The 23,968-nt window shown below is 52.2% G+C and overlaps 1 protein-coding gene and 1 non-coding gene across 3 annotated transcripts in view; one reads left to right on the top strand and one right to left on the bottom strand.

The window, feature by feature from the left end:
* Positions 1 to 10,516: 10,516 nt before the first annotated feature.
* Acvr2b (activin A receptor type 2B) overlaps positions 10,517 to 23,968 on the bottom strand; it is a 28,362-nt gene continuing 14,910 nt past the window's right edge. The window contains exons 2-11 of one of the 2 annotated variants that reach the window (XM_040739885.1): positions 17,680 to 17,887; positions 17,131 to 17,240; positions 16,854 to 16,981; positions 16,628 to 16,771; positions 15,191 to 15,334; positions 14,824 to 14,972; positions 12,935 to 13,049; positions 11,582 to 11,720; positions 11,351 to 11,481; positions 10,517 to 10,831 (exon numbers count right to left, since the gene is read on the bottom strand). In XM_040739885.1, the coding sequence (XP_040595819.1) occupies positions 10,637 to 10,831; positions 11,351 to 11,481; positions 11,582 to 11,720; positions 12,935 to 13,049; positions 14,824 to 14,972; positions 15,191 to 15,334; positions 16,628 to 16,771; positions 16,854 to 16,981; positions 17,131 to 17,240; positions 17,680 to 17,887 (1,463 nt within the window). In that variant the 3' untranslated portion in view covers positions 10,517 to 10,636. Of the gene's footprint in view, positions 10,832 to 11,350; positions 11,482 to 11,581; positions 11,721 to 12,934; positions 13,050 to 14,823; positions 14,973 to 15,190; positions 15,335 to 16,627; positions 16,772 to 16,853; positions 17,006 to 17,130; positions 17,241 to 17,679; positions 17,888 to 23,968 lie in introns of both variants that reach the window. The other variant, XM_005082345.4, reaches the window with a different exon arrangement.
* Positions 22,880 to 23,008, top strand: LOC121137694. Its single transcript, XR_005875005.1, has one exon. It is a non-coding gene; the product is annotated as a small nucleolar RNA SNORA61 (small nucleolar RNA).

The raw sequence follows: 23,968 nt of genomic DNA, 5'->3' as shown, positions 1-23,968 counted from the left end.
CTCGAGAAACCATTAATTAATTTTAATTAATAAAAACAAAATAAAAATTTTAAGAAGCCTCAAACAGAGAAAGCTGTTTGAGTAATTCTTCCCAACGAATAACTCTTGTCAAGTCATGTATAAGCCCATAGGTCTCTGAGCTTGACTGCTTGAGCTAGGTCAGCTGCCCTTTCTAGGGAGTTACAGGTCTGGGACTCTTTCCCGGTAGTAAGCCTGTGATTTACCCAACCCTGTCCATCTACATGCTAGTTTCCAGCCAAGTAAACAAATGAGCAGCTGCATCTGGTCTCCACGGAGCAGTTACAGAACAAGTGCAGGTCTGGAGAGCTTGCAACTCAATGACCCCAGCTCTCAAGGCCCCTAAAGCCCACCCTCCATGCCTTTTCCCAGGACAAGTGGCCACCTCACAGGATCCTCCCACTACAGCACCTTTTAGCCTAAAACTTTCTGTCATAGGCAATGGAAAGCACTGACAATGCAACCAAAAAAATACTAGTCAGTGGACATAAAGGCTACGTCAGCAGCTGCCATTAGGACATGGCATAGTTATTGAAGTGCAAAGATAAGACTGGGTAAGAGCACCAGACCTGGGTTCAACTCCTGGACCCACATGGAGGCTCACAACAGGCTAGAAGACTCCAGCCCAAGGACTCTGATGCCCTCTTCTGGTAGTCATGCGAACAACACACACACACACACATACACACACACACACACACACACACACACACTGCACAGACAGATGCCAGAAAAACAATCAGCCATTTTTTTTTAAAGTAGAAAGCACATAGGTGAGTTTTTGTCATCTAGATCTTTTACTTCAATGTCACAGTAATGCCACTTGGCCCCGAGAATTGGAAACACTGCTGCTCTGGAATTTAGTGAAACATTTGAAGACCTGCTTGCACACCTGTAAAATAAAAGAACTAGACCAGTTTTTAAACTGTACAAGGGAGCGCTAGTATTCCACAGGGATGCTGAAGATTTGTCAGTGGGGAAATAAAGCTGTGTTCTCTGCTAGGCAACAGAACCAGTGTCACCTTAGTTTGATACTGTGTTACTTTCCCCAGGGCCTCAGCGGCAATCCCACGCTTAGCCATGTTTGGCAGAGCAAATCTGCACCTGCACCCGGGCTTCTCTGATCCACTGACAAGAATACTGCCGCAGAGCACAGGGAGGCTTGAGGTGGGGTTCCTGGCGCTTTCAGAGAACATCCTCCTGCCTTTCAGGAACTCAGCCTTAGTCACCGAACAGTCCGTTGAGCAGACCACCCTGAGCCCCAGGTCATCTCACCTCTGTCTGCCCAGTACTCGGGTTCCCGGAGCGTGGTGCCCCTAGCGCTTCTAAAGAGTTTCATCTATCATTGCTCGTGTGTCTGTGTCCGTGTGTGTGCGATGGTTCACACGCGGAGGCCAGAGAGCATCCTCGCCCAGTTAGTTCTCCCCTCCCACCTTTATGTAGCTTCTAGGGATCAAACTCCGGTCCTCCAGCTCGTGCGGTGGACCCATCTCAGACAGGGAGAGCAGTCCTTAGCTCCAGCCCCACTACAGTCAACAGCAACTGCACATGCAGCAAGCAGGAACCCACAGGCCAGAGAACCAGCCCCAAAAGCAGGGAATGCTATCCTATTAACTCCTAATCCCCATAAAAAGAAACGTCAAACTCCTGCCATGTAATTAAGAGACCTCGATGGGGCTGGTGACCCAAGTTCCATTCCCAGCACCCATGTTGGGCAGCCACAACCGCGTGTAACTCCAGTTCCAGGAGATCTGACACCTTCTCACATCCTTGGAAATAGCACTCACATGCAAATAAGCCCATATATATATATAATTAAAAATGAAGCCAGGCAGTAATGAACACACATTTAATCCCAGCACTCATGAGGCAAAGGCAGGCAGATCTCTGAATTTGAGGCTAGCCTGATCTATAGAGTAAATTCCAAGATAGCTGGGGCTATACAGAGAAACCCTGTCTTGGGGGAAAAAGGGGGGGATGGGGGGGACTAGAGAGATGACTCAGTGGTTAAGAGCACTTGCTGCTCTTCCAGCGGATCCAAGTTCAGTTCCCAGCAGTCACATGTCAGGTCACAACTGCCTGTATAACTCCAACTGCAGGGACTCTCATCACCAGCTCGGGCCTCCTTAGGCCTCCACACACAGGCAGCATACACACACACACACACACACACACACACACACACACATAGAAAGAGATACACGTTTTAAAAAAGAAAGAAAGAAAAAAAGACAAACAAGGTTACTTTTTTATTATTTATTTTCATATACAAAAAGATAAAACTTGAAATAGTTCTAGATTTTTCCTCCTATTCTGTTGGGGGGGTGGCTGCTCCTTCACACAGGGGGAAAAACTACATTCACATCGGTTTGAGGACCCAGTGCAGAATTCAAGCAGCAAAACCCCCACTTAGCAGATCTAACTCCAAACTCCGACACGCGTCTCTAAAATTACCACAGGAAAACAGAGCAAAGACCACTGCAGATGAATGAACTATGATACAGTGTTCCTCCCGGAATGTTTGCGCTTTGCAACTTTGCAACTACAGTTACATGGATGTCTGCTTCAGGCCATCATAGGTGTGTGTGTGTGTGTGTGTGTGTGTGTGTGTGTGTGTGTGTGTGTGTGTGTTATATATATATATATAAATCAGCACATTTTTTCAAATCCAGACAGGGTAACAGCAACAAGCTTAACTCTGTGTGTATGTGTATATATAATATATATTTATTTATTTTTAAGACATGATACTTTAGTATAACTTTTGTTAATTCAGTAGTACAAGCTATTTTCTGTTCTACAAAATGTCTGTGTTATAGCTACAAGGGAGAAAAGTGTCCTGGCACAATAACACCCCACATACTCTGGCATACAAACAGTACTTAGTCGAATTTGAGCCCCAAACTAGAAGTTTTTAGTTTTAGCACTTGAGAGAACTTCCTCACACGTCTGCAGCCTGAAATCATAGACTAGTCACACCTCCAGACTTCGCAATGACTCGGCGTTTTAAACTTCGAGAAACAGATGAGTCCAAACTTTTAATTACAATTCATATGTACAAGTTAGATAACACAGCTCTGTGAGACTCAGCTGCCCATGCTAAGGGCAACACACATTCTCCACTAAGTCAGACAAGTCTTAGGTTTTCCTTCCAAATAATGTACAAATTTAGAAATAGCTGGTAAAACTGATGTATAAGATGGAAAATAAAAAGTGACATTTTCTGTTGGTTCCAAAATTGTCCCTGCAAAGCTCCATACTCTGCTGTGTTTCCTAACTCACTGTCACGTGCCAAAGCTCTTCCTCACAGGCCTGGACATCAAACTCGATGCAGGGTTAAGTTTACAGTACTGCATAACACTACTCAGATTCGAGCACAAACGTGGAAAAATAGTAACAGGTGAAAAATTTGGCCTGTAACATCACCATTGGGATCACGTCAAGTTCAGAAGCAGATTCTCTTGTACAGTTCAAAAATGGCATCGTGTGGATTTGTGTCATGGTACTGAAATGTAGAAGTATGTCTCTAATCCGCGGTAACCCTCTCCTTCGATTTCCAAGTACCACTCACTTTTCTATGCATTTTTTTAGAGAATTGCGGGGGGGCGGGGGGGGAGCAAGCCCCTCACATTTTAACAATTGCGCTCTTGCTGGTGACCTAGCTTTTCAAATGAGGCCTCCTGCCCACGTGACAACTGCTTGCTCCCAGGCGGCCTCTGACAACTAGTGTTTCCTACTCTGGTCTCTGTCGTGCTTTTTTTTTCCCTTGTGGAGAAATTATTTGGCTAAACTCATGCACTTAACTTTGGCAGTGCTCTGGGAAAACCCCACTAGGGCTAAAGCACGTACAAGGGCTGAGGTCAACAGTCCGCTAAGCAGGGCAGACAGCAGGCGTCCAGAGGGCTGAGTTGAAACCCACTGGGAACACACTGACCCTGGTGTCCCATGGTCAGCGGGACAGGGAGACAGACCAGGGCAGGCAACTCATGCCTGAGTTACCACCTTCAATCTCAGCCTGTCATCTATGCCCCAGAGACAAAAATTCAGATGTGGTGACAGCTGGTTAATTAAGCTTTTTGAACTGGTAAAAAAAAAGCTCTTTAAAAATATATATTTATTTATTTTAAAATACATCAAAATGACAAGCAACCATATCCCACAAGGCCTAATTCCACAGCAATGTATACTACAGACACCTTCCCAGAGCATACTGTGGCGGGGGGGCGGCTTCTACCCTGCTGTTTGAAGGAATGTTCTATGTCTGAGCTCTAGCGACTGGAAATGTGTTACAAAGAGTTCATCTTTGGAGCTGACTTGCTTGTGTGACAGCCAGGCGGGCTGCTTTGCCTATTCGGACGTGTATGAGAATACTGAACACGGGAGAGCGCACAGCACAGAGGAAGCACGGTTTGTAGGACACTCCCCCCAGTCCACCGCAGCGCCCGCCCGCACAGGCCTGCCAGAAGCCCCTGGGTCTGCTTCAAAACAGGGCAGTGCCCACACTCAGGGGGCCTCCTGCGTGTGTGGTAAGAGTCGGCAGTATCGAGGGGGGGGTGACACTGTTTAATGTGAGGTCTGAGGTAACTGGTTCTTAGGACCCGGATCACGCGAGTGCACCCAGGCATTAGGGCTGGAGAGGGGAGACAGGGCAGGGGAGGGGCTGGGAAGACAAGCAGAGAAAGCTTACAGCAGTTGCTTTTAGGGGATGGTGACAAACAAAGGCACAACAGAATTACATTCCAAGACAGGCGGTTGGAGCACACACAAGTGTTTCCATGGGGGACGGGAGGGGGGGCTCCCAGAATGCAGCTAGATCCGGACCTGTGCGTCCCAGGTAGAAATGGGCTAAAACACCATTCTAAACCAGGATGAGCAGGGAGCACAGTGGGTTTGAAACAGCACTCCAGGTTTGCTTAGCAGGAATGCCCCATGCAGCCAGCAGGCAGGGTGTAGGGAAGAAGCCTTCAGCTGGACCTCAGACCTGGCCATGGGACAACAGGATTTAGCTGAATTATCCACGTCCCCCTATCCCCATGCAAAGTCCCACCCAAGCAACCATCCACTCTCTCCCCAAAATCAAAAGGTGAGGTGAAGGCTGCCTAGGCCTCTGACTGAAACCCTCTGCAGACATTTAAGAGATCTCTGCTCTGAGACTGGGGCTCTGAACTTCCTCTGCTGGTTCCTGGTTGACTCAACAGAGCAGAAAACAGCCCTGATCCAAAAGGGGCAAACGTGACCAAGAACTCCCCACTTACTTCCATTATTATATCCACCACTGCCAAAGGATTGCTCAGTTTGGTCCTAGATACTTCCGGTTAGTGGGACTCAAGCCACCAAATCCCTATTTCAATGTTTTCCGTAGCCCAAACCTTCCTCTAGACATGTCCCACACGGTTCTGTCCTATCGCTCCCGAACCCACTCATGTGACTACCTCCTATGGAAGGAAAAGACAAACTTTCAACCTCAGAAGCCCTTGTTCGGCAGCAGTCAAGCCCATTACAAGCTCCTCCCTTCGTCCAGCCACTGCCCTCTCCACAGTCAGGAAGCAGACAGGCATCACTGCCCTGTGTGAGTGGAGCTTGGACCAAGGGACTCTTAAAACAGCTCCAGGCTGCCAGTGTACGCAGGATCCGTGCAAGCGCTAAGCTCCGATGCTCGCACTCCAGTGTGTGCACACGACCCTGAAAGTAAAGCTCATTGGCTTAGGTTACATTCTCACTCCGACTCACTAGTTTATAAAAATAATCTGTGGTACAAAACAATCCCCACGCCATGTGGAGGCAGCTGTCAAGTGACAGAACTAAATGCCTGTGTGCAGCTACAGACCGCAAAGTAAAACCCCGAGTGGCGTGTGCCACACAACTACTCTTATTTACAACACTATCCAACAACACTGATGCAAAAGGTCAAGGGTTAGGGAATGGACCCACCGCCCGTGCAGCAAGGGTGGGCGCTCCAGGGCTCGGGACAGGGTTTGTTCATTCACAAAAAAAAAAAAAAAAAAAAAAAAAAGCCACCTTTGCTTGCCCAACAAAACTAACGGGGTCACACTTTTCCTAACTGTAAACTCCAAGTCTATAGATGAATGTGGTATCCCTCATCTGCAGGTGTCCAGACCAGCCCGCTTGGATGGTAACCACATACAGCCGTATAGCAGACTACAGTAGCTCAGCCTGGACAGTCTGTGGACACGCACCAGCCTGGGGAGCAAGAGGCTGTGCAGAGCCCATCGCCCTACAGCGGCATTTAGGAAACATGCATTTCCACTCTCAAGAGAAGCATCGCCAGGCGCTGCCATGGGCGGGGGGGCAGCGTTGGCACGGCACCTCACGTGCAACGCCCTCTGTCGTCACACCTGGGAAATGAAGCCTGGTTTAGATTAAAAAAAAGATGTAGGCGCTCCTGATATCACTTCAAGTTGTCAGGCCAACAGTAATTTATAGTAACCGCCAATAGATTCAAATAGCAATATCCCAGGAGCCCACCAAAGATGTATTGATAGTTTGTGGGCCTTTTGAACTCACTTTTAAAAATGAGGTTGAATTAACTAATTAATTCCCAAGGACGTGTTTTAAACTTAACTTATTTTTCCTACTAAATCATTATCCCAAAATATTTCCCTAAACCACGCATAAAAAACTGTGCATTAAATCTTGAAGAACTCATCTGCTGAATTACTGGGCTGACATCTAAACAATGCTAGCTGAGATTTAAACTCATCACCAGGCCGAACCAAGCCAGCTGCTGAGTTCTTCTCAATTTAGCCTTTACAAACAGCCAGTGATAGAGGGGAATTCACGTCACCCAGGCTGGGAGGAAAGGGACACCTTGCCACCGTCCTTTCTGGCTGTCTGCCCATTGGCAGATGGACAGTTGGAGGGCACACTGCACTTCTGGGAAAGGTGTCGCCTACTACTCCTGAAATGTAGACCAGAGTGGACCTTCTCTCCAAACCTGCGCTACCCAAAGGCCCGAGAGAGGACAGCCAATGCTGAGGATCACGCCGAATGAACTAGGAGTGCTCTCCGTCTGGGGATGCACCTAATGGACCAAGTTCTTGAGAAGAACAGCAGGGACTCAACTTAGGGTACAGTGCACTTCTGCTGTACTAATTATTTAGGAAAAACAAACCGGACATCCTGCTATCCAGCAGCATACACCAGGAACTTGACACACTGAAAAGGTAAAACTCCAGTGCGAGAGAGCCATCCTCTAACTCTGGGTGGACAGTCACTTCTCTGCCTGAGTGCCTACGCAGGCGAGCCAGCACGCCACAGGCCCTCCGAGACGGAAGGTGCGTGGGAAACATTCAATAGATGTGGGCTGGTCACCAAGAAAAATCACTCACAAAGGCCAAGGCCGAGGGCAGAGTAGCAAGACGGGGGAAGGGTGTGGTCACCTCCGGGGAGGAGGGGAGGACAGGGCAGTGTGGAAGGATTACACGCCGTGCTAGAAGCTCAAGCCTTGTCAGGAAGGCTGGCCCAGGCCTCACCCAGCAAGCCTGCAAGTCTAGCGATGAGGCAGATCTTCCCTCTGCTGTGGCTGTGTGAGCAGAAGGCCAGGCACTTTCCCTTCCGTCCGGTGTCCCCCGCACCAGGCCAGCCCGGGTTAGCCCAGGATAGCCCGGGTGCTAAAGGCTGCTCACAGCACAGCAGCCCTGTCTTCATTGCTTTGTCCTTCTCTGACACAGTGACGGAACTCTCTGGCAACAGATGCAGCCTGTGTGGACCACCGCATGCAGTGAAGACAGAGGCATCTCTAGCTATCTCTCCCCCGCCCCGCCCCCCCCCCCCCCGTGATGTTCACTTTCCGCACAGAGACTCCCTCGGTCTTCCAAAAAGCTTAGGGGAGAGGGGAATCGAGGGAAAGTGACACCAAATCTGTGGAAACCGCAAGGCAGAGGCCCCACAACCCAATTGGACACAAGAAGAAGGAAAGACAAGGGCGACACCCTGGAAGATCACCTAGCTTCCGGCCATGAGCAACTGGTGCGTTACCCGAGGCCTCCAGGCCCCACTCACAGACCCTCCCTTTTCCAGGACACGCGGGATAGGTACCACCCCGGGACACAGCACTCTGACACAAAGGTCTGACAAGGACACTCCTGTGGCTGGACACGGACGGGGTCAGCAAAGAGGGAAGCCAGCAACGGCGTCAGGCCTGCCGAGTGTCACGGCCGAGACACCCCCCCACCAGAGACCAGGTTGCTTGTGATAACCAAGCCAGCACACGGGAGAAACGCCACCCGGGGGTCACAAGATCACACGCAGGGAAGCTGGGCTTCATGTTTGGCACAGCGTGTGGCTGGGGGCTGGGTCACTCGCGCAGCTAACAGCTGCGTGTCTTAGTGGTTTGTTTGTTAAGGGTCAAGAGTGGAGGTTCCCACTGCCTGAGGAGAAAGCAGATATGGCACTTTTCAATAAATATTTAAAGCTTCTTAAAGAAATAAGCGGAAAAGAAAAGCAACTGCTGTAAGACCTGTTTTGCCAGAACAAAGTATTCTGAGAGGAGAAAACACCACATAGCACAAAATCAAACGGGGGGGGGGGGAGCAGGGATACACATAGCTTACAGAAGCAAAGTGCGTGTGCCCCTAACTGCCCGGCCAGTCCTCGGCGACCCAGAAACAAAGACCAAGGTCTGAGAGGGAAGCCAGCTGGCCTGTGCACAAACACCCACAGAAAAGAACAAGTCCAGGGCTGCACCCCCCTCCCCCAGGCACCTCACACAACACGCTTGGGGGGGGCCACCGTCCAGCTGTGAGCTGTGCCCTCCCAGACCTCAGACTCCACGGCACAGTTACGGGCTGCAGAGCCCGCCGGCTGCCGAGGGAATTAAACCTCAAGTGCCACGTGGAGTGGGCCTGAGGGCTTCGGGTCTGCCAAGGTAAAGAAGGGTGTCATCCTGAATACTAGCTGGGGGACTTCTGGGACAACACCTGGGCCTCTCGACAGCCCAGGAGGAGGTGGCCTGCCCTGAAGACAGAGATGAGCTGTTTGCACAATCAGGTCTGAACCAGAGTGACGAGCGCCCAGACTCCGCTCAGATGGCCACCTATAGTTGATGACCGTTACTCACAAACAAACAGGTAGTACTAACTAGAAGACACAGACTTTTTTTCTTTTTCTCTATTTCTTTTAAACTTCCTTGTCATAAAAGCCAACTTACATTAAAATATACTTCCTACAAGACAACACGACTAACAAAATATATAATTAATAAAACGTACACAAGTAGAAAATTCTGAGGTATTTCTGGTTTGAGGTGGTCTGTGGTCGTGAAGTTACTTCTTTTACTTTTTAAAATTTAAACCTCGGAAGCCACACAGCAAAGTATGTGTGCACATGTGGGTGTGTGTGTTCTGTCAGAAAAAAAAATTTAGCATGTTTCATAAATTAAAAAAAAATTCCAACGTCGAGACAGCAGCATTAGGAACACTCACGGCCTGGAGCAAGGTTATGGCATAATAGAAAAACAGCTTTAGAATATGCACCACTTTAAAGGGTCTGGAGAAAGCTGTGTCCACCAGCCTCAGAAAGGAGCCAGTGATACCGCTGCGTAGGGCCAAGCCAGAGCTTCAGGCTGGCAAGATCCCCACCCAGGGGTCCTCTGGGCTATCCACACCGTGCAGGGAGCACCACGGGCATTTCCCCAAACTGCCAAGAGGAAACCGCAGTTCGGTGTTTCCTCCATAAAGAGATCTGCGGCATCACGTCTAACGAAGAAGGTCCACTGACCTGCCGAGCCCTCACCTAGTCCTGACGCACACGCAAGGCAGGGTTTCCTCTTACGGCCAAGCCCACGTTAGCGGGGAGAGCCTGGGCAGGTGGGGCAGCCTGGCCCTGCCCTAGAACCTTCTCCAGACCCCGTGCTCGCTGTTATCACTGCTCGGCCCCCACGAGGTCCTTGACCTCCATCCCTTGTTACCTGAGAAAATAGCCTCCATAGCCAAGGGTGTTGCTCCAAATGTGCCCAAGTCCAGTGTAGCTCTGCTCCGAACCTGCCCCAGAACCATCCTCCCTTCTAAAGCATCCTCCTCATCTCACTTCCCCTGGCTGGGTCAGGGTGACACCCATTAGATCCATGAAGACACATCTGCCGTTTCTTAAGCTCACTGCCTGGAAAGGGAGAAACGCAAGATGGCGGGGTGGGGCCCCTCTCCTGAGGAAGGGTATGTTCATGTAACAGTCTTCAAAGGCTCCTCCAGTAGAGATTGCAGCATTGAGTTTCCTAAGACAGGAGATGGGTTTCTTTGTGTTGACGAGGAGAGCGCTGGGGAAAATCCGCCTGCCCGCCCGGAAGGACGGACGGACGGGAGTGGCCGAGGCTCTTCGTTCAGCAAGGCGCTGGCTCTGACTCACGCCTCAGCACCTCAACGCCTGCTGCCTCGTCCGTCTGCTGTTTTCGATACAGTAGAACAATATGCTGGTAAAAACTGATCCAATCCAAAAATAATATTATTAATAATAATTATAACAATAATAATAAAAGTCAAGGTAAAATAGCAGCTGCATTTTATGTGTTTGTTGGTTTTATGGGATTTCCAAAACAAAACACAACGTTTTTCCTTTTCTTCTTCAGATCCACTGAGTCTGGAGAGACACTCGTATCCTAGGCTTAGATGCTGGACTCTTTAGGGGGCAGGTCCACATTGGTGACGGATGTCACCAGAGAGACTAGACAGTCCGAGGTAGTGCCGTTGACCGACCTCCTGATCAGGGACACCCGCTCCTCCACGCAGCCTGCAGAGAGGCGAGCCTCCGCATCGTGGTCCCAGCACTCCTCAATGGTCACACAGAGCTGGGCCAGGCCCTGCAGAGCAGTGAAGTGGGGGGAGGGAAAACCCTTGTTACGGCAGCGCAGTGAGGGCGGCAAGGGATGCTGTGTCAGGGATCGGGGAGCCCATGGCTCAACCACTGCAGGCCCTCAGACCCCTGCTCTCCTGTCAGTCACCCCACTGAGTCTGGACCCCCCCCTAGAGCTCCAGGGAAATGTCTGTTAAACTTCAACACAGGAAGAAGAGGAACCCCTGCCCCTCCCCCAGACACAGCCACCAACCTTGGAGCAGTGGGACTCAAATCACACTGTACACAAAGCACAAACACAAAGGCCCAACGTTTAGTAGCTGAGCAACAGTGAGGACAAGAAGGAGGTCAGGGCCTACCTTATTCCCCACAACCTCAGAGAGCCCTCCCTAGTGTCCGGGGAACATGGCGGCCGGCCTTGCCATGTCCCCAGGCTGCTGCTGCATCAGGCAGGTCCCCTCCCCCCCTCCCCCACAGTCCTCTGTCACCCCCCCTCCCCTACAGTCCTCTGAATCTAGTCCCTCACCGGATGCTTCAGCCAGTGATCCTTAATGGTGGGCCTCATCTTCTTGTGGACAACCACCTCCTGCAGCTCCTCCAGTGAAGGGTGTTGGCCAATCTCCTCCTCAAAGGGCAGCATGTACTCATCGACAGGCCCTGAGAAGTGAGAGAGAGGCTGGTGAGATCACCTGAGGAGGTGGGACCACCAGCTCGAGGCCCCCGGCCCGGGACGCCCAGGGCTGCCAGCCCCACTCACCGTCTGCCGCCCTGCAACGAGAAACGAGCTCCCACAGCACCAGCCCCATAGCGTACATGTCGATGCGCAGGAAGGCGTCTCTCTGGAAGTTGATGGCTCCCTCCAGCACCTCGGGGGCCATGTACCGTCTCGTGCCAACCTGCATGGAGACAAAGGAGGACGGGGTCTCCAGGGACCAGCTACACGCACACATACACTCAGCTGTAGTGTGTACACAACTGTATGTAGCCTGTGCACAGGACTGTTAAAACAGAGACAGAGCACAAAGCCTTCTAGGCAAAGTTAAGATGGCATCTGATGATCACCATGGACAGCACTGATGAAATGGCTACACCGGTCCTAGAACAGCCCACCAAACTTCTCTGAGGCTTTGTACTCTACTGAGTTTAATACCTAAAGCAAAGCCACGCGCTCAGAAGATGAGGCAGGAGAATCAAGAGCCCCAGACCAGCCTGAGCTTTGCCGAGAGATCCTCTAATAAACAAGGGGGATGGGGAAATGGCTTAGTCCCTATGGTACTTGTCGCTCAAGCATGAAAATGGAAGTTTGGATATCTAGGACCCACATAAATGCAGCCTGCCTGCAACACCAGCGCCCAGGAGACAGGCGGGGTCCTCAGAGCAAGCTGGCTAGACTAACTGGTAAGATCTAAGTTCAAGTGAAAGGACCCAGCCTTAATACACAGGTGGTGGGTGACCAAGGAAGACGCCCAGTGACTGCCTCAGGCGTCCACGTGGAAACGGGAATACACACACTAAATAAACAAGTAAATAAAGCAAAACTCTAAAAGCCGAAACAAAACAGCAAGAACACATTTAGAAACACCAAGTGACTCTCCCGGAATGATTTGTTGGCTTAGTTTTCCACTGCTTTTCCTAGGCATTCGGTTGGAATTCTCAGCACCTCTCCTTTCTCTTTATCTCACTTAGCAATTATAACTGAGGGCAGGCAGCGTCTCAGTGGTAAAGGCGCCTGTTGCCAAGCCTGACAGCCAGAGTTCAGTCCAAGGGACCCACATGCTGGGAAAAAATAACTGACTTCCTACAGTTGTCCCCTAAAAAACATCACACACACACACACACACACACACACACACACACACACACACACACACACGCACACAATGTATTTTTGAGAAATAATAATTACAACAGAAAAAGAAAGACTAAAAATACGAGCAGGAGTGGCTGAAGTCCAAATGAGGAGCATGGGTTGGCAGGAGGAAGCTTCACCAACCTCCAGGCCTTGGTTTCCCGGCTGGTGAGACAGGAGCCCCGGTTCTCTAAGCTGCCAGCTGAGCCTCAGAGCATCGGCCCTGTGCCAGCCCCTACTCCCGCTGCCCGGACTCCTTACCTGCCCATGGGTGTCCCCCGGAGGCTTCCCTGGCTCAAACCGGACGGCCAGGCCGAAGTCTGCCAGCACAGCGGTGAGGTCGCTCTTCAGCAGGACATTCTTGCTTTTGAAGTCCCTATGGAGACCGAGAGCCTAGCTGCCGCCCAGCATCAAGACGCAGCACGCCTTGAGCTGATGGACCCTGTTCCTCCCCTTACCACGGCTCTCAACGCACTAGAGTTCTCAACGCACTAGAGCTTGTCGCTCCCAGCTTGAACCATCCCCAACTGTCTGCGGCAGGACGCAAAACTGCTTGGGAGTCCCTCACCGCCTTCTCCTGAAGGCTTCTGCCGGAGCCTGAGGAGCAGGCCCTCCCGTGGCTGGGCAGACCCTGTACCACAGTTCTGAAAACCAGTCCACAGATTCTCAGAGGGCGTGGCACACGAGTCTCCCCAGAAGTTTACAAGGTTTGGAATGGCACAAGAATCTAAAATCAGCTTGCCAAAGCCTCACAGCACGGCGGAGCAGAGGCGCGTGTGGGCTCCCAGCTCTGCCCCGACTAACGGTCCTCAAGTGCTCAGTGTCCCCAGCTTCTAGCCCAGCCTTGCCGTGAGGACTGAGCCGAGGTCCACACAGACGCTTCAGGCGCCTGACACTGACTAGGCGTTGCTGCTCAGCTGCACTGCATGCAAGAGTCAGCCTCTGCCTCACATCCAACCTTCTATGCCACTGCTGTCAGCAGCAGCTGGAGCCTTCAGGTTTGAAGTCAACGGTCAATAGAGAGCCGTCCACTGACCCCCGCCCCCCAGTCACAGTCAGACTAAAGTCACCGTGGGGCCTTGATTAAGCTGCAGTCTCTGTACTATGGCTCCATCCCCTGTAAGGCGGGGCTGACAGGGAGAGCTTCATCTCACCAGACTGGGACAAGGTTCAGTGAGCATCTTCTTTGACGGGGGGAGGTGGGGAGAAGGGTCTCACTGAGTAGCCATGGTTGACTTGGAACTCACTCTGTAGACCAGGCTGGCCTTGAACTCACAGAGATCCGCCTGCTTCTGCCTCCCGAGTGCTGGGATCAAAGGTGAGTGCCACCCCAGGACCCCCGTGCATGCCATTTAATGGCTGGCATGATGGCTCTTGTCTATAAACCCAGTCTGGAAAGCTGTAGGAGTCCTGAGTTCAAGGACAGCCTGAGCTACATAATAAAACTCAAAAGAGAAAAAAAAAAAGTATGTCCGGGCAGTGGTGGCACACACCTTTAATCCCAGCACTCAGGAGGCAGAAGCAGGCAGATCTCTGTGAGTTCAAGGTCAGCCTGGTCTACAGAGTGAGTTCTAGGTCAGGACTACACAGAGAAATCCTGTCATGAAGGAAAAAAAAAGGATGTCTCAGAAGTCCTAAAAGATTCTAGACAATTGCAAAGAGCCCTGTGAGGTCAAATCGATTTTGTTTTTGTTTTATGTTTTTAGACACAGGGTTTCTCTGTTTTTTACTTTGTTTTTGTTTTTCGCAAATCATTTTTGTAATAATCTATCACTAGCCTTTTTATGCTCATCCCAGGAGTATAATGCCATCGTCAGGATACATAACCAAACACACGTGTGCTGTACACCAGTAAGCATCAGCAAACATAGCCTACATAGATCACATAGCTAAGAGTCCTATTAAGGACACAGAATGGTCTTCATGAGGATCTGAGAACTAACTAGGCCGGCGCTAAGTAACCGAGTCAGCGCTTCCTCGTGTGCCCAGTAGAGAGCGCTGGAACACTGGACCGGAAAACAGCACACAGGAAGGCCAGGTCTGCTCTGACACATTCAGGAAGGGGAGGGAGGCACCTCTGGTTTCCAACACCAGCCCTCCCCCTGCCCCTCTCTCGGCAATGTGCACGGAGGACTCCTTAACCCCGGTACCTGTGGGCAATCGAAGGCTTGTGGCCCTCACCACGGCACCAGGGCACGTCCTCATGCAGGTACGAGAGGCCGCGGGACATCGTCTCCGCCACATGACACAGTTCGTTCCACGTGATGATGTTCCCCTTGAGGTAATCCATGAGGGAGCCCTAAAAGAAGGCAGCACAGACTGTGGGCGAAAGGCTCCAAATGCAGGAAAAGATGCAACCCCGCCCAGCCCCAGGAGGAGCATCTCCTGCAAAAGTGCCATCTGGGCAGAGTGGCAATTCTTGCCAAAGAGGTGACCCAGGGTGCAGGTCGTCTCGGCACACCACCGGGACCTATCTGTCTGCGTCACCGTGGGCTCCGTCTGGTGGGTGCGGCTCACCTTGTCGTGGAAGGCTGTGATGAGCCACAGCTCCACCTCCAGGTCGGTGCCTCGCTTCTCGGCCGCGATGAACTGCAACAGGTTCTCATGCTTCATGCCCGGGGTGCTGAAGATGTCCCGCTCACTCTGCCACGACTGCTTGTCCTGGGGCAGGGAGGCCGCTCAGTCCCGACACACAGAGCCCCCCCACAACACACACACCCGTCTCCGTGCCCAGTCCCTGGATTCCCAGCCAGAACCAGGCCAACCGCAAACCTCTGGGTGGCTGACGCCAGCGCCCGGGTTTACAAATGCCAAGTGAGGTGCCTGGTATCATCCGCGCTTGATTTGCTAAGTGTCCTGGGCAATCATGAAGCCTCCAAGATCAGGATGTCCAAAAACCAAACTCAGGGACTGGGGAGATGACTCAGGAGGTAAGGTGCCCGCTTGGCAAGTAGGAAGCCCCGAGTTCGGATCCCCAACAGCTACATAAAAAGCCGAGTGTAATGTCAGCCTATGATCCCAGTGCTGGAGGCAGGAGGAGCAGAGACGGAGGAACCCTGAGATTTGAGTGCGTGAGCTCCAGGCTCAGTGAGCGATATTGTCCCGAAAAAAAAATTAAAAAGTAAGCCGGCACTGGTGGCGCACACCTTTAATCCCAGCACTCGGGAAGCAGAAGCAGGTGGATCTCTGAGTTCGAGGCCGGCCTGGTCTACAGAGCAAGTTCCAGGATAACCTCCAAAACAATACAGAGAAACCCTGCCTCGAAAAACCAAAAAATAAAAAATAAAAAGTAAGAGACTGGAAAGGTGGCGCTGAGGTTAAGAGCACTGGCGCTCTTCCCAAGAACCCAGGTTCAATTCCCAACACACACATGGCAGCTCACAGCTGTCTGTTTCAGGGATCCAACACCCTCTCCCAGCCTCGAAGGCACCAGGCAAGCATGTGGTGCACACAGATACACACAGACAAAACACATATGCACATAAAAACAAATGTTTTTATTAAGAATAAATAATAGAAAAATTGTAAAAGGTGAGAGCCAGGCATGGCGGCGCACACCTTTAATCCCAGCACTTGGGAGGGGAAGGCGGGTGGATCTCTGTGAGTTCAAGGCCAGCCAGAACTATGTGCTGAAACTCTGTCTCAAAACAAACAAACAAACAAAACAGAACGGGTAGAGTGCAATAAAGGAAAACAATGAGTGTCAAACTCTGGCCTCCGCACACAGACCTGTGTGTACATAAACACGCAGACCATACACAACACGGAAGTAACAGCAAAACCCAAAACCAACACGGGTGAAGTTTGCCAGAGCCTGACGCTGATGTCTGGCCTAACCGGAAGACGGTGGCCTTGCTCTCACCACACCCATCAGAGGCTCAGCCCGCCCTGTCTCAGAGACTCCAACTTGGACCACAGCGAGAGAAGACGGCCTGGACACCCCCAAGAGCTCACCTGGAGCGGGAAGATCTTGACAGCCACAAAGTCATTCATGAGCTGCGCCTTCCAAACGCAGCCAAAGCGACCCCGAGCCTTGATCTCCAGCAGCTGCAGTGGCTTCAGACCCACCAGGGGGGACGGGGGTGGAGGCCCAGGGTCCTGGGAAAGCAAGGGCTAAGAGGAGTCCGTCCAGCCACCCCTCCTCCCTGCCCTGCCCGGCCCCATGCTGACACCGCCTCACCTCGTGGATGTCCACGTGGCCGTAGGGAGGCTTGCGATGTCGATACATCCAGAAGGCCAGCAGGACAATGAGGGAGAGGCCCCCAATGGGCAGCAGCGAGTAGGCCAGCACCGTGAGCAGGGTGGGGGCTGTCGGGGGTGGCTCGTACGTGACTGGGGGACACATGGAGCCCTGTGTCACACAGCCCGCCTGCTCCAACACCCCAGGAGGCCCTGCAACCACTCCCCACCGGGTCCCGAGTGTTACACTTACACCCCTCGTCCCACGGGCTCCTCACCTTCTGGGCCCCCAGGCTCCGGCAAGTGGGTGAAGCGCTCGTTGCAGAAGTTGCCTTCACAGCAGCAGAAGTACACCTGGGGGTTCTCCTCGGTGGCCACACACTCTTGCCTGAAGAAGGCCCAGAGTCCACGTTACAAACTCGGGGCAGGGAAGGCAAGGCTCTCCCAGACACACACCCCCAGACACAGCAGCTCCAGGGAACACCAGCAAGTAGGGCGAGCCCACTTTCCCTGTAGTGACCCAAGTCTAGGAGGGACACCAGGCACAGACAGGCACAGAAGAGCAAACACCAGTAAAGGGGCTTGGGATCCTGGGCGCTGCCTCAGAAGCCTTGTCCAGCTCAGGCATCCTACGATCAAATCGGTGGGTGAGGACAGCACGGGTGGGAACACAGGAGCGCTTCAGCAGCCGGTGCGCTTCAACAGCGGGAATGCACAGCACCCCAGAGTGCCAAACGCGCCCCAGAGTGCCGAACGCGCCCCAGGGTACGGAACGCGCCCCCAGGGTACCGAACGCGCCCCAGGGTACCGAACGCGCCCCAGCGTACCTATCGTAGCAGTTGAAGTCATCCAGCCAGCAGCCCTTCTTCACCAGCTCGACGGTGCCCGAGCTGTTGCGCCAGGAGGCGTAGCAGTGCAGCCGCTTGTCCTGCTCCCCCTCGCAGCGCTCCAGGCCGCTCTGGTTGGTGCGCTCCAGCTCCCAGTTGGCGTTGTAGTAGATGCACTCCCGAGTCTCGGCCTCCCCACGCCCGGAACCTGTGCCCCAGAAAACAGAGAAGACTTGTAACTGGGAAACGGGGCCATGCTGAAGGCCCCTGGGGAAGACGCCAACCCACCCCTCCACCCTCGACGCCCACCCCTTACCATCCACACATCCAACACCTGTAAGGACCACCAGGCTAGCGTTTTCTCCTCCATCCCCTGCCCATACCAGCGGGTAATCCTGCGCTCGTTCTCGCCCGGCACGCGCCTGGTACTACAGGACATCTAAACTTATCTGAAAAGGGGTGAGCTCCCAGGGTCACCAAGGGGCATTTTCCTCAGACAAGAGGGCTAAGCTGCAGTCACAGGTCAACTCTGCAGCTAGGTTTGGCCAACGCACCCTCAGGCACACCCTATCGACTCTTAGGCATAAATTCCATCCAGATGGCTGAACACTCGGGCTTATAATTCCCCAAACGCTCCTTTAACCTAGCCTCATTCGCCCAATCCATCTCTCTGATAAACCCTACCAATAGCCACAGCCCCAACCATTTTGCCCACAATGCCCTCGAGAACCTTTGGGCGGAGGCTGAGAGAGTACACAAGGGCCAGTGAAGGCTCTGCCTTGGTCCTCACAGGACCTCCTGACAATGGGTGCCATTCACTACCTCACTTCCAGGACCCCACAGAGACCCTACAGGAAGTGGCATTAGCTCAGCCCCTCTGCTCCTCCGCCCTCCAGTGTCCCAACTTCCTCTAACAGCCCACCTGAAAGGCCAGTGGGCCATCCGGGAGACGGCTCCCACCTGACCTGAGGTCGGCAGTATGGTTCTAACTCAAGCGCTGTCTAATTTCCCAGGGCCCAATGCAAACAGGAGGCTCCTGGTTAGCTGTTCACAGAGGAGCCCTCACCACCGCAGGTCAGAGGCCACCTTACCACATCCCCCCCGGCCCCTACCCTGCCGTGGTAGCAGGCTTGTCTAGGATGCCCAGCCTCGGGCAAGCAGCCCATATCAAGACTTCAGGCAGGACCCACAAGTTCAGAATGTTAGCTGATCAGAACAGCAGAGCCCAGCCTCAGCTCTGGCCATCCAGGGCCAAGTTGGCCTAGACCCTGATGCTTGTGGTGACAACCTGCCACGTGGCTAGGACTCAGCCTGGCCCGCAAGAAAGGTCTCAGGATGCAGAACAGGGCTCAAATGGAGATGTGCTTCTCCCAACACACACACACAAACGCCCCCGTCAGGACTTTATTCAAGCCTGTTAGCAAGACTCTGAGGGGAGAGTGCCGGCCTGGAAACGAAGGCCGTGCAAGTGCCAGGAGCCTGGTGGTGGCACCTTTATTGCCCACATGCCCCAGGCCACTCGTGGCCGTAACTGGCAGTTGAGCTAAGTGAAGTACCCAGTCCAGGAATCACAGAGCTGCTCCTCTCCAACCTGGAGTCTCCCTGAACGGAAGTGGTCATGAGAGTGGGAGTCTCTGACACGCACTTTTTAGTAAAAACCTCAAACAATCCCCCGGAGGAAGCAAAAGCATCGGCACCGTAAACTCTTGTGTGAGAAGCAGAAACTATTCTTACCATTTTAATTATTTGTGCATATGGTTTTTCAAGACAGGGTTTCTGTGTGTAACAGTCCTGACCGTCCTGGAACTCACTCTATAGACCAGGCTAGCCCAGCACTCACAGAGACCCACCTGCCTCTGCTGGGATTAAGGACATACACCACCACGATGCCAGGCTGAGAAGCAGAAGATCGTTTGTGTCCTCAGCCATGGCCTCCTGGATGCCTGGCTCCCTCACAAGACTGGAAAGCTGGGCGGGAACAGATGGGGCGGAGCACTGGTTACAGGAGGACTTTGGAAGGAAGGGCTGGGAAGGCGGGGTGGCTCCAACACGACAAGGCGGCGCTAAGGGTGCACCCAGGGCTGAGCTCAGGAGAGCGCCCACCCCCATCCGGGACAGGAGCCCCTGGCTCAGGGTGAGGAGTCACGGGGTCTTGGGGCTGGCCTAGCTCCCCTCTCCGGGACATTGTGACAATGACTCTCTGGCACTTCCTGGAAAGTGACCCAAAGGCTCAGGAAGTCACCTGAGCAACTGACCGACCTGCTCACAGCGACCCCTAAAGAGCAGCTTTGAGGGGGCCAGACCCCAACCCCTTGCTGACGCTCCCCAGCTGTGTGCCTGGCGGGGACAGGTGACTGGCAGCACCTGCCTCCTAGGGCTGTGGCGATCCCTGCAGTCCAGGCCTCACATCAAGCCTCCAGCAAGCTTGGCATGCCACGTGACTTTGCACGCCACGTGACTTTCCACGCCCCTCCCACGCCACACCCAGGCTGCTGCCAGCTGGGGACCCAGGGCCTCCCACTTCCTGTCTCCTCCCTGGCTCCATTTCTTACACTCTCACACTGGCTATTTATAGCCCATGGCAAAAGTCCAGCCACAAGGCCACCTAGCCTTTTAATAGATGAAGGCCTCCCGCCCACACCCCCAGCAGCCGGGTCAGGAGTCTCCCCCAACTGGCCCTGCCTGCTCACCCATGCCAACAAGACACATCCCTACACAGCGACACTCCCACCAGCTCCCCAGGACCGCCGCCAAGGCAGCTAGGGATGGGGAGCCTGAAGGAGAAAGGGGTGGGCGAGGTTGGAGCATGAGATACTCGGCACGCGTGCATGCGCACGGCACACGTGCACGCGCACGGCTGTGGCAGACACCGGGGAGGAAAGCCCGACAAGTACCCACAGTTTATCTTAGAGCCCTCCACCCCGGGGCTGGGGACATGGCTCGGTGGTTAGAGCACTTACTCTTGCAGAGGACCGGGTTGGTTCCCAGCATCCCAGCTCACAACCGCCTGTAACTCCAGTTCCAGGGGACCCAACGCCCTCTTCTGGCCCCTATGGGCAATGCATACACGTGGTATACGCATGCATGCAAATCACCAACGCGTGAAATAAAAATAAATCTTTTTAAAAAATCGTCATTGACCTAGCGGTGGCGGCGCACCCATCTTTAAACTCTGCACTCAGGAGGCAGAGGCGGGGAGATCTCTCTGAGTTCCACCTGTATCTGTGTGCCATCCAGGCTGACACCCACTTGGCTCATGCCACACCCCAGGCACCATACAATGCAGGAGAACCTGAGCGGGCCACTTCACAGATGACATCTAACTCCGTGGGGCTCCCTGCAGGCCACTCCCTGAAATCCCTGTACCTCAGAGCCACGTGCCCCACCCAGTGTGACCTCACCCTAACTCCAGCTGCGGCTCCGGCTGGACCCTCGCACTGTGTGCAGCAGTGATGTAAGCGAGGCTCCGTGAAGCCTCACCACCTTCGCGGGCTCCTTTGTGGGCGTTTCCCCCCAAACACCTGCGTCTGAGCACCTTCGACTCAGTAAACACGCGTGCCAAGTCCTTCTCCAAAGCAGATTTCCAGCAGCCTCTCTGAGTCACAACCTCATCCAAACGCCTCTGTGACACAGCTGGACACAAACCACTCCTGGGAACTACCGTCATCCCTCTTCCCGTTTCCCTAAGTCGTGAAAAGTCCATGTTCTTGGGAGTAACCTGTTCATAACAACCCCTACCCCACCCCACCCCCGCTTGTCATGCTGTCAAAAAAGTATGTCTGTCTGGTTCTAACATGCCTAGGACATTTATTGTGGTGTTTTCCCAATTTATTTCCTCCCAACTTTCATTTTAAAGCTCTCTGCCCACTTTTATTTTCTATGATCCAATCTAATGCCTTCTTAAAACCAGACATTTGTCCCAACAAATTCATGATTTACAGATGCAACATGGACTACCTTTTAAAATACGCTGTGTTGCCACTTCTGGCCTGGAAGGTAAGGTTCAACTTAAACATTCATTTATTTATTATGTATACAGTGTTTTGTCTGCATGTATCCCTGCAGGCCACAAGAGGGCACCAGATCTCACTACAGATGGTTGTGAGCCACCATGTGGTTGCTAGGAATTGAACTCAGGATCGCTGGAAGAACAGTGCTCTTAAACTCTGAGCCACCTCTCCAGCGCAGTAAGGTTCACTTCTATGCCAGTATGAACTAGTCTTTTAAGTGTAATACTTAGGCTGTAAGCCTGAGTTAATGAGCCTTCCTGCCATCTCTCCCCGGAAGTGACTGAGAATAAAATTTTAATGTGATATATTATTCAGTATTTAATATTTTTCTACCTGTAACCATCTCTAAAATGTTATTCCTGGCTACACAGTCAAGACTGGTTTTTGTTTTGCAGCTAAAATGGGATTGTGTAACTAGGTATATTAGCTACTTATGTGATATTTTGTTTGCATTCTGATAAATAAAGCTTGCCTGGAGATCAGAGGGCAGAGCGAGCCACTAGTTGACCATAGAGGTCTGGAGGACCGTACAGAGAGACAGGAAGTGATAAGGCTGGGCGGAGACAGGAAGTAGTAAGACAGGAGATGCTGGAGAGGTGAGAAGTGACTGTTCCTCTGCTTCTCTGATCTTTCAGCTTTTACCTTTGATATCAGACTCCAGGTTTTTATTGATAAGATTAATTAGGGTCACGCTTCAGATACTTTTTTCAGGATTTATTCTGGCTCGTTTGAGGGGAGGAAGTCTGCAGGGACGCTTGCATCAGGACAGGAGTGAGGACGCTTGCTCATTGGGGTGGGTGAGGAAGCAGTGACAAGACTTGAAGTAGGGGTGAGCTACCAAACAAGGCTGCCTGCAGCACCCCACTTCTCCAGCTAAGCTGTGGCTCCCAAAGGCTCCAGAACCTCTGTGAACAGCACCACCAGTGGGAAACACTGTTCTAACACATGAGCCTACCGGGGACATTTCACACACCAAAATGTGGAGGTTTCTTACTGTTTGGGGTTCAAATGCTACAAACGTTTGGCTTGGTTTTGCTTCTTTGTGCAGGAAGCACCTCATCCTTCATCCCTGACTAGACTCAGACTTGTGGCTCTCCCGTCTTAGCCTCCCTGGCTGTGTGCCACGACACCTACACTTGTATTGGAAACTTAAAGGTTGGGTGGGTGGGGTGCTTTTAAAAGATGAATGGACCCTCCAGTTCCCTTTCCCATGGGATCTTGACGCTGGTCTTGGTGGTCGTAACGGAGGGAGAGCACACTGAAACTGGCCTCACAGCAATGTAGTCTGGTATAGAGCATTGGGTCCGATTCATACATGCCTGCCTGGGCTCTTGTAAAGTGGGACAGAGAATTAAAGATGTCACAGAGCATTTGTAGCACCTGGATTTCTGAAATGATTTGTTTAATTTTAGAAAAAAAAAAAAGAGATGAATGGGTCAAGAGGGCCCCTACTTCATGGGTGGATTAATATCGAAGCATGGAGTAGGCCATGGGAGTAAGTTGTAAACAGCGCCCCCTCTCTCCACTGCATGAAAAGATATCACTAAGGCCCTTGCTAAATGTTAGTCACACCCGGGTTCCAGTCTCCTCAACTACTTACAAACTGTCCAGTGTGTGGTTTTGTTACAGCAGCAGCACGGGACTAAAATGCCCCATCTGCTTCTTAGCTCGTCACTGACCGAATCCCCGACAACAAGTAACCTAAGGGAGAAGGGATTGTGTGGGCTCCGTCCATCACAGCGGAGAATGGGGAGAGCTGGGAAGGCGGTCCTCAGCCAGCCTTCTTTCCTTTTCAATTTAGTCCCAGTCCTGATCCAGGGCCCAACCTCCCTGGAAATACCCTCAGACACATCCAGATGTGTGCCTCATCAATGCTAGGTTGTTCCTTAACCCAATCTAGCTGATAGTGGAATCAGCAATCACCTACCCCTTTTCCTATTGCCCAAGTTTGGGTCATGGAGTAATTCTTTAAGATCTCACTTCCAACTCACTGTTTCTTCCCTTCACTACATCTAATCTCTCTCTTCTACTTAAATCATTTTATTTTTAATTACTTATTTTTATCTCATGTGCACTCATCTCCCTGCATGTTTATCTGTGTGAACTGCAGTTACAGACAGTTGTGAGCTGCTATGTGGGTGCTGGGAATTGAACCCAGGTCCTCTGGAAGAGCAGCCAGTGCTCTTAACCAATGAGCCATCTCTCCAGCCCCCTTATTTTTATTTTTTTTAAGACAGGGTTTCTCTCTGTAGTCCAGGCTGGCCTTGAACTCACAGTGA

The sequence above is a fragment of the Mesocricetus auratus genome, unplaced genomic scaffold (assembly GCF_017639785.1).
Source record: "Mesocricetus auratus isolate SY011 unplaced genomic scaffold, BCM_Maur_2.0 Super-Scaffold_100691, whole genome shotgun sequence".
Taxonomy (NCBI): Eukaryota; Metazoa; Chordata; class Mammalia; order Rodentia; family Cricetidae; genus Mesocricetus; species Mesocricetus auratus.
The sequence above is the reverse complement of the archived record's forward strand: the minus strand, read 5'-3'. Positions and strand labels throughout refer to the sequence as shown.